This window comes from Pundamilia nyererei, unplaced genomic scaffold (assembly GCF_000239375.1).
Source record: "Pundamilia nyererei isolate P.nyererei 1_Seehausen unplaced genomic scaffold, PunNye1.0 scaffold00389, whole genome shotgun sequence".
Classification (NCBI taxonomy): Eukaryota; Metazoa; Chordata; class Actinopteri; order Cichliformes; family Cichlidae; genus Pundamilia; species Pundamilia nyererei.
The window spans coordinates 332636-342906 of NW_005187790.1; the positions used below are offsets into that span (position 1 = coordinate 332636).

Sequence of the window (10271 nt, forward strand, 5' to 3'; positions counted from 1 at the left end):
CCGGCAGCCTCGCCTCTGTCAGTGCGCCCCAGGGTGGCTGTGGCTACATTGTAGCTTGCCATCTCCAGTGTGTGAATGTGTGTGTGAATGGGTGGATGACAGGTTGTGTAAAGCGCTTTGGGGTCCTTAGGGACTAGAAAAGTGCTATACAAATACAGGCCATTTACCATTTACTTATAAACACACACACACAAAGTAACTCCACCAGAGCGTCTATTTTGGGTCACTTATGCCGGTCCAAGCCCGGGTAAAGGAGCAGGGTTGGAATTGTGACATTAAAAAACAATAATTGCTAAAAGAAATTAAATTTATAGTTCTGAATAAATTCTAAATGCATTTACAATGTTTTTTACTCACTTCTTGTCTCTTCCACTATTTTATTTCTCTCTCCAACAACATAGGTTGCAATTACATTAGCATGACCAATTATGCAAATTAGGCAATGACGTCATTTAGCGAATTCTAGCGACTTTTAGGACAACCAATAGCGATTTTCCTTACTGAGGAGTTGGCAACACTGATCCTTCATAGCTTACTAAAGTTGTACTAAAACATTTTTGACAGATTTCTGTGCGCCTTGTACTACATAAAATCGGTTCGAGGTCAGAATTCATACATAAGGATGCTGATGACCCTGATACATGCTTCAAATTATACAGTGATATGGATTTTAGGCCATATTGCCCAGCCCTACTCCTACCTTTACAAACCAATAAGAATCTTTCTTCTTTGCCACATCATCCAAAACTGATAACCAATTTGGCATCAAGAATACCTGAAAATGCACATCTCACTGCTAGCATGTTGCTGATTCAGCAGGTTTTCTACTGGCAAACACTGTTGAGTTATTGTAATCACACTACATTTTTCAATAACACAGCAACCCATTACTGAACTAAATTCATTACTAAAATTACACTTACATTTCTATCATTAATCATGTTACAAAGTTTCTTTAGTTATCTGCACACCAACGCAAAGCTAGCCAAAAATGAGTGATGATAAAGCTAAGTGTATACCCAACAGCCAGCAGCCAGAGTGAACTTCAACAGGTAACAGACTGATTAGAAGTCAGGCCACAGCCTCCAATTCTACCTGTTCATATTTCTAAAGTAGAGTCAGTGTGGCAATCGCTTTGAAGTCTCTTTGTGCTGGTTTTCATCTTTGCTTGGTGTTGTCGACTTTGTGTTCATAGGTAAGTTTGAAAACAAAGATCATATGTGTGTCTTCATAAGGATAGGGATTTGTGTTGGTGTGTGGGACTGTAGCTTAAGGTTTATACTGATAACTGGTTATTAAGAAACAATGTGATTCAGGTCATTTTTTGAAGTAATATTTATGTTAATTTACAATGTTCAGTACCTGCATTTTTAGTTGTCAATGTCAAGGATTAAAATACTGATATTGTATTGTACTGCTTTCTATTTTTCTAATAAAATTGAAAGGATTGAACTGGGGGAAAAAAAATCTTATGACACTTTATGCAATCGAGGCATATTCTGTAATTTTCTAAAAAACAAAAAATAACAAACAAATAAAAAATACAAAACAAAAACAAGCCTGCTGGAGGGGAAAATTCTCCTCTACAACATGTAACTTACGATACCATGAAATACTGAGTAAATGTTTTTCTTAGATTAGATCTTAGATTTACATTGCATTAACACTTTACTGCATTGGCATCCTATACTATAGTTTGTTATTTGAAAGATGTATATGGCCTTAGCTAACAGGAACAGCAAGCTGGTATGTTAGCAAACTGTTTGATTTTTGTAGGGGTTTTTTGTAAAAAAATAAAAATAAAAGGAAATACATTTTTGATTTTCAGTTAGAATGTTAGAATGTTTTTTGTCTCATTGCTAAGACTCTGGAACACAATTTTTAAAATAAAGACATAATCCCATAGGATAGAGTCATCACCAAGGATGACTTGGACCTCATGGGCATAACTTATTGGTAGTGAGTCTCATCACACAAAAGCTTTAAGGCGTTAATTAGTCTTGTGCTACCAGATAAGGATGCACCTTCACAGTATTTCAGTGAACTTGCTTTGCCCTCTAGTTTGGATGGGACTTCAGTGTGATCTCTACAGAGAAAAGAGTAAATGTCTTTTTTTTTTTTTTTTACTGTACACGGTGGTATGTATACATTTGCAAACAATAACTCATTCACTTAAAAATAAAAACCCACAACATCACTGCAGTAGAAACTCGTGAATTTTGATGACTTGGGCATTCATGATTCAGACAAAAAATTTTTAAAAAACACAAAAAGGAGTTCCTGCAGTGAATCAAGACTATCAAATGACTGAAATGTGCCATGAGTTAAACATAACTTTGAATTCAAATTTAGATTTTAATTATATTGGACGTGACTTCATGGTAAATTCTGGTTTGGATTTTGATGGAGTTCAACCTGAAATTCTGTTCAGTAAGGATAGGATTGCCTTGAGAAAGGTTGTGGTGATAAAGATCAGCCAAACAAACACATACCATGCTTATTACTTTGCAGCAGTGTTGCCCATCACAATTTGCAAACCACAATCAACTCACTATCAGTGTGAACCTAAGATAAGCATTTTTACCCAAACAACTGTATACACACACACACATGAACACACATTTTCTGTTATGACCCATATTGCCACTCACCCATTGCAAAGAATGGTATCCCCAGTAGTGTAGAGTTGAACTTCCCATCTGATATGAAGAAGATCCCTGCAGCCGTCACATTGGCAATGCAGATGGTCAGCACACCCAGGAGTCCCAGGAAAGGTTTCCCCCTTAGGCAGTCCCGCATAGAGCTGGAGATGGTGGCGGCCAGGAGCACCAGCACCAGACTGACCAACACCTCACCCTTGGCCAGCAGGCCCGTCTGGTGGAAGTCCCGCCACAGACTGAAGGATGTGAGTGACTGGATGTGGAGCTGGTCTGCTGCATGGGGGACCTCGGCTGTGGACAGTCGACTGGCCAGGGCACAGAACTCATTCTCCCAGCGCTCTGCAATAGCATCCTGCACCACGGGTCCATGATTTCGGAGGTAGTATGTGATTTGGACAGCACGAGCAAACTTGACCTGCTGGTCACGGCTGTTGGGTGAGAAGGACACACCGCCCAGCTGGTGCCCGATGAAGGCCACACGGCCATCCTGCACAGAATTCAGAGGTATTAGATATTAGCTGCAATTAAAGTAGCATACCATGGAAGGCACAGGAGTCCAGTAACTTCAAAGCAAATGTCCTGCTTCTCACTATACGTTCTTTGATACCAGCTTTCATTTTTGTTCTATTTGCTTTACTTTTTAATATGAACCCACCTCACAGCTGCGGACAGGACTGATGCTGCTCTGTACTAATTTTTTCATTAATCAGATTGTACAGCACAAACAAGACGTCACAGTGACAAGAGCATGGAGATAAGTCCAAGAAGAATTGCACAGGAGGAATTCAATAAGCCTGCTGGAACAATAAAAGTGAGTAAGCATTAGTCTATCACACAGAAGTCAGATTATAATAGAAGCCTGTTGGTTGTTGTTACACAACCATTCATTATTAAGTTGAAAGTATTGGCAGAACTACTGATGTATAAGGTGCCAAATGATACAGCAGTGCAGCCCAGCAAAGGCAAGGGATGACCAAATAATGCTACATGCTATAAGGGTCTGATGCAAACAGAAGCATGAAAAATATGCATCAATCTCTTGGCTTCACCCAGGTAAAAGGTGACTCGTTGAGAAAAATTTAACTGTTCCAAATGAGAAATAAAAAGATGTGTCACTGGGTAATGGGGTTTCCACAATTACCTTAAACCTGTTCCTGTTATATTAGCCATTACTGCGCCACAGACTACATCAAAAAAAAGTTATAATGCCATTGGTACATTATAACTTTTTTTCTTTTCAGGAATGGCTGCTGAAGGCATCCTGAGGTAGGTCAAAGTTATCACACCAGTGATGATGTCAAGCAAACTAAAAACGAAATTAAAAGCAATTCTGAAAAAAAAAGGCAATGACAACAAAATTCATTAATAGAACATTAAGATTAATTATTTTAATTATTTAATTATTCATAAGTGGAAAACATTTAACACAGCTATTAATCTTCCCAGAAGAGGGTGTTCTGGCATTTTCACCCCAAGGTAAGATTGTGCAATGATCAAAGAAAAAGCACAAAAATAAATAAAATAAAGGAAATGAATCAAAAGTTACTTTTCAGATGTTAAACTTCACTGTTAACCTCCTAAGACCCAAACTCTTTCATGGCATGCATTTTTAATTTCTCTTTGCTATTTGGGCTGATTGGGACCTGATGAATGTAAAAACAAAGAATTGCGTGATTTTATTTTTTTTTACCTGATTTTATTTTTGAGAAAAAACGAGATCCACATAAGAGGACATTCACTGTAAATTTTGACAGAACAGTGGCAGTATAGCATCCTCGTAAATGGATATCAGGCCCTCCCATATGGAAAAGATATATATAAAACTTATAAAGTTTGTATCTGTCTTGTGTGAAACCTGTATGAAAAGCATACAAAAGTGAAAACAGATATAAGATCCCTTGAAAAATTATATAAATGAAACTTGTATGTTTTGGATACTTACTAAAACAATATATGAAAGTAATGAGAAAGTGGCCACTTTCATGAGTAAATCATATAAGCCTTGTATGATTCACTATATGAAGTAGGCCACATCTTATGCAAGTCTTTTATAAGTTTTTACTATTTCTTTTCCATATGGGCTTGTAGAGCAAAATTGACTATTTTGGTCTAGACAACCCAAAATGTGATATCCACATATGTGGACGCCAGGTCCTAGGAGATTAAAGAACAGTTAGAAAAAGACTGAACAAGTAGAGTCTGTTTGGAAGGGTCTGAAAGGTCCTTTCTTTAAACAGAGCACGGCAGCACAACTTAGCTAACATGTTTCATTACTTGAGGCAAAAACATACTGCTGCATAGAACCAGGCTGTGAAAGACAAAAAACTAGCAGCCTCACTGGTTACACGTGCTACTGACACTCTAGATGACACGAAGAAAAAATGCTGGATGGACAATAATAATGCAGTTAAATGGTGGAAAAGCAGAAAATAGAAAATATTTTTCAGTTGTATTCTGTCATAATATTGTCGGCTCAGAGTTACTAGATACAGTATTTACTTTAGTTATAATTAAACCAAAGTTTTACACACACTCATGTTATCCATCTACATTTTTTATTTAAAACTAATATTGCGACTAATATTGCACTACAATGGGACCTTATTTCAATGGAAATTCAAATTCAAATGAGGAAATCTGTCCTCAGTGACAGTAGATGCTTGGGAAAGATGGATCGAAAATAGTCTTCATTTACTTGCACTTATAAAGGCTATAAACTCGAGTCCATGAAATGTTCACAATTTTTTTCTCTATATCATCAGAAATATTGTTATTGCAGATTTTCTTGAAATATCTTCCTCCAATTTTGAGACTATACTGCCCACCCTGTTTCTGGATTTTGGTTTAGTTTTTGAAAAACAACACAAAAATTACATAGTAAAATATTTCATGTTATTCTTCAGCTGATGTTCTCTTTAAATTGTTTTAGAACCAGATAATTTCTCATTTTACCCTGATACATAAAAGAGGGTGGGCTTTCTTTTTTATATGAGGATCCTGCATTGAAAGTATATATGAAAGACATAAAACAAAATAGTATAGTTTTTGTTGTTCATCATTTATTTCCCTTGCCTGGTTTAGATTTTTAGGTAATGTGTCCAAATATGTGTATTTATTGTGACTGTATGGTAAAGTCATTAAACTAATAATGCACACATTATAGCTATAAGCTTATGCCTCAAAAGTAATTATACAATTATTTAAAGCTGCAGCGCAAATATTGTATTGGTCTATTTAATCACTAAATCAAGACACGCACCAGTGAAACTGTGAAACTCCTGCCTGGTTTCTGCAACCAGAACAGTTTCAGTTTTAATTTGCAGCTTATTGTAAATGTGCTTTATCTTGTCACAAACACAATAATCCAGCACAATCAAATAGTCGCAATGTACTGTTTCACAGCAGGGAGCTTGATAAAAATCTGAGGCTTCTAGATAAATAAATCCCTGCAATTGTTTGCTTCATTTTCAGTAAACAATTTACTTCAGTGTGAGGAGAAAGGAGTTATTCCACTCTGGGATTATGTGAACAGCAGAATAAACTGGTGGTGGACACTGCATTTTGAAGTCACATGATTGAGCTCATCCATAACTCAAAAGTCAGGTTTTCTGTCAGAGTCTGAGACTTTTATTACTGTCTGCTTCAAATCGATCCATTTATAAGAGCGAGATCTGCATGTTATTTTCGAGCTTTATCATTCTTCGAAAACAATCCCAACTCGGTGCTTCAGATTTGTCATTTCGTGACAGTGTACGAACATGTTTATGTAATGTAATCACATTACATTGCTGAGGGAGCTCAAAAAGCTTTTGCTCCAATTTCACTTGTGTAATTTCGCAAAGCTCAAATTACTCTATCACACTCACTTCTTGGTTTCACTAAAGCATTTCAAATGAATCTCAACAGTCACAGCACACTTATGTATAAATATCTGCACTGAGCCAATACATGCTCAGAGTGTGTGCAGTCTTAAACATGCGTGCCTTTGAAGCTTTAAAGAAAGTGAGTAATGAGACATAATCGGGGCAACAATTTCTGTGCCTGCAGAATTGTCAGCTTTGTTCTCTATTCTTCTTTGTGGCAGTCCTTATAAGACAAAATAAACTTGCGTATGAGAGTGAGGCCAGGTGAGCACAGAGAGACAAAAAAGGAACTGTGTGTGATAAATGTGCTGAGTGATGTGTGAAAGAGGGAGGTGACACCTCACTGCTGTCTGAGGTGAGATGGAGGTGGTGATGGTGGAAGAGGTGGAGAAAGAGCTTTCCTGGTCCAACCCCTACTAGTATTTGAGTTTTCTTTAAAATACCTAATTTTTCACTATGTTCAATAAGTCCACATTAGGTTCAAACCAACACATTATTAAATAAGCAAAAGGTAAAAAAAAAATGGGTAAGAAGACCTACAGTAAGAATCAGGAAGGTTTGAATTTTCAAACATATGCTACAACCATTATGCTAGCCCAGGTTTGTTATTAGCCACCTGTTACGTTGGGATAGTTTTACATAAATGATAAATACAGCCTAAAGGAGTTAATAGAACTAAAGACTTGTATTCTAAAAGACTCAGACAGATGAGATTACTGAAAACCATCTACCTTCAGTTGTTCTGCTTACATCAGCTTATAGCTTATGTCTCTCACAGCTTATGTGTTAGGTGATATAGTAATCACTCACCACTCTCTCGCTTTTCCCTCTTACTGGTGCAGTGAGAGCTACATCTTGTCCTACACCACACACCTATTCTGGTATTAAAAGTAAAGGTGGCTAGTACTCTGTTAGCTCCCCAGCAGCACAGTCTCTAACAACGTTTGTTGTGAAAATCCAGCTTTGCATTATGTTCTGCCAAGGGTATAACCCCCACACCCCACTCACAAATTTTGTGATCGAGCGAATGTTTTAAATATTTGATTGCAGAATAAAATGCAGAATATTTGTTGGCAAACCTAATTGTAGCTGGTTTGGCACTGACCGGGTGGATTTTAAGATAGTAACCTAAACCAAATCCTACACCTAAGACAGGTAGTTGATAGGTTTGTTTAGCACAAACCCCTCGCTGGAACAATTAGAGACAATTCTACTACAATGGCAAAAAGCACTGGACACCAGGCAGAGCTCTTTGTGTGATCTCGTGCACGAGGGAGAGAACTGTGACGAGCGCTGCTCCTGACGCTCGAACCCCAGTCACTCTCAGTTAGCTCCCCCGTAGCACTGCTCTTTGTTGTGGTTACATGAATATGCATAGGTTCATTAACATATGACATCTTACATAGGCATACACGTGAACAAAGAGTACCATCTGTGTGTATGTGTAGGTATGCGTGTGTGTTTTTGTGTGTGTGTCAAGATGTGACCCTGTGAACGACTCCCCAGAGCTGGTGCCAGGAGTCTAGCGGTCCACCTAAACAAAGGGCTCTTATAATTAAACAGATACAGAGTAGGTGTCCTCCTATACCATAAATCAGTAAGAGAAGGTACGACCTCTCTCATGACCTTAGGGTGTGTGTGCATGCCAGAACCCTCTGGAAGGCACACTACTAAGGATCAGACAGCCTATCAATATGCAATCGATTATATATACTCATATAAGCATATATGAGTATATATTTCTAAACATACATCACAATCCAACAATATAAACCTAACAGTAGTCATTATTGAAATTAAAGTGATTGGACGTGCAAAAAGATGTCCAAGTCAAAATTACTGAGGAGTAGAAAGTAAAACCTGACCCAAACATGTTTTCACTCATAGTGACCTTCTGAGGTGAAACATATGACTGGATTTAGACTTCTGTGGGAACTCTGAATTCTAACTTACGATGTAACCAGAAAACCTTCTTAACCCTACACCACAACCTTCCACGCCATTCAAGTTGTTGCAGACTGCATCAACCTGACGTGTAGTTCCATAAACAAACCAAACCATATTCCTGGATCCTAAACCTGTGTTTTGGAGGTCCTACGGTATATTTATTGTCATGGTTTGCTTTTGTCTGTTGAAAAGCTCATCTTGCTAGTTTGGGGTTTCTTTAACTCTTGCTCTTTACTGTGTCTTTGCAATAAGAGTTAAAGAAACTTTTGCCATTTTAGCTAAGAACAGCTAAGATGGCTGTTCTTAGCTAAGAACAGCTAAGATGGCAAAAGTCTTCATTTCTGTACAGAAGTTGACTGCTGAAACACTTTTAACCCCATTCAGCTCAACCCCCACAACCACCAATGGGGTTCCCATTGGTGCAAATGAACACTTAAAACTCAGGGATGCTACAGTTATTCATAATAAAATTTAAAAAATCATATAAATTACAAGAGTTTTCTGGTAGAAAACAGCAAAACAGGAATGTTTGCAGATATGGTAAAAGGCTATCAGGGAAAGCAGACTGCTTATAATTATGTACAAGACTTTTCAGATTTCATCACTATACAATACTGAGCTTAATATTATATCCCCAGCCTGTAATGTGCTAGCGCCTACGTTAATGTCACCCAATGTAATGTGGCTATCACGAAAACTAACAGTTAAATGGTAAATGTCTAAGCTGAAAGGTTAACATTAATTATATTTTTATTACTTAAATGTTGCTCAAACTTAGGTTAGTATAGTTTCTAAAACAAAACTAGAACTAGAGGTTAAGTCAAATTAAAATAAAAACTATACTTCTACAATATTTTTGAAACTAACTGAAACAATTTTGTCCACTTCTAAAACTAACCAAAATGAAATACAAATGTAGAGGAAGTATCCCTAGTTTTGGTATCTGTTAACTATGTAAAAATAAATAAACATTACAACTTCTCTATTAGTGAGTCACTGATAGACTTTTTTGAGTCTGAATGCTTATAAGACTGCGAGTCCACTGTTTCCAAAAAGTTGTGTTTTTATTGTAACACATGCACTAATTTTCATAAATCTTGCCTGTCACTAAAAAAGAAATGAATAAAACGTACACTGAAAAAAACTTAAACTAAATTAAAACTAAACATTTTCAAATGATAAAAAATAATAATCTGAAATTAAAAAAATCTACTGTGGAAACTAAAGTGACATAAAAACAGAATGTCAAGACAAATTAAAAGCTAATTAGAAAATAAAAAATTATAATAACTGTGGTTTAAATGGGAGCTCTACTGACCTTCATATGATACCGTCATCATAATAATCATTATGAACATTAACTACTTCAAAGAGAGGAGGAGCTGTGTTTCCGTCTGTCCACAGTAGTGCTGTGTTAAGTTGTGTATAAGCTCAAGGAGGCAAAAACAGACCTGTCTGTAATTATATTCTTTGAAATGAGTGCCTAAATCAATATTATTTATTCATGGCTCAAGAGTTGGGTGTTCGTCTCGTAACCGGAAGGTTGCCAGTTTGAGCCCTGGCTCGGACAGTCTCAGTCGTTGTGTCCTTGGGCAAGACACTTGACCTACCGCCTACTGGTGATGGCCAGAGGGGCCGATGGCGCAATATGGCAGCCTCGCTTCTGTCAGTCTGTCCCAGGGCAGCTGTGGCTACTACTGTAGCTTGCCTCCACCAGTGTGTGAATGTGAGAGTGAATGAATAGTGGAATTGTAAAGCGCTTTGAGGGCCCCGAAAAGTGCTATATAAATGCAATCCATTA

At 37.3% G+C, this 10271-nt stretch overlaps 1 protein-coding gene across 1 annotated transcript in view; it reads right to left on the reverse strand.

Moving 5' to 3' along the window:
• Positions 1–10271, reverse strand: part of ptchd4 (patched domain containing 4) — a 74326-nt gene that overhangs the window by 50209 nt on the left and 13846 nt on the right. The window contains exon 2 of the mRNA XM_005752887.1: positions 2652–3147. Within this exon, the coding sequence (XP_005752944.1) occupies positions 2652–3147 (496 nt within the window). The remainder of the gene's footprint in view (positions 1–2651; positions 3148–10271) is intronic.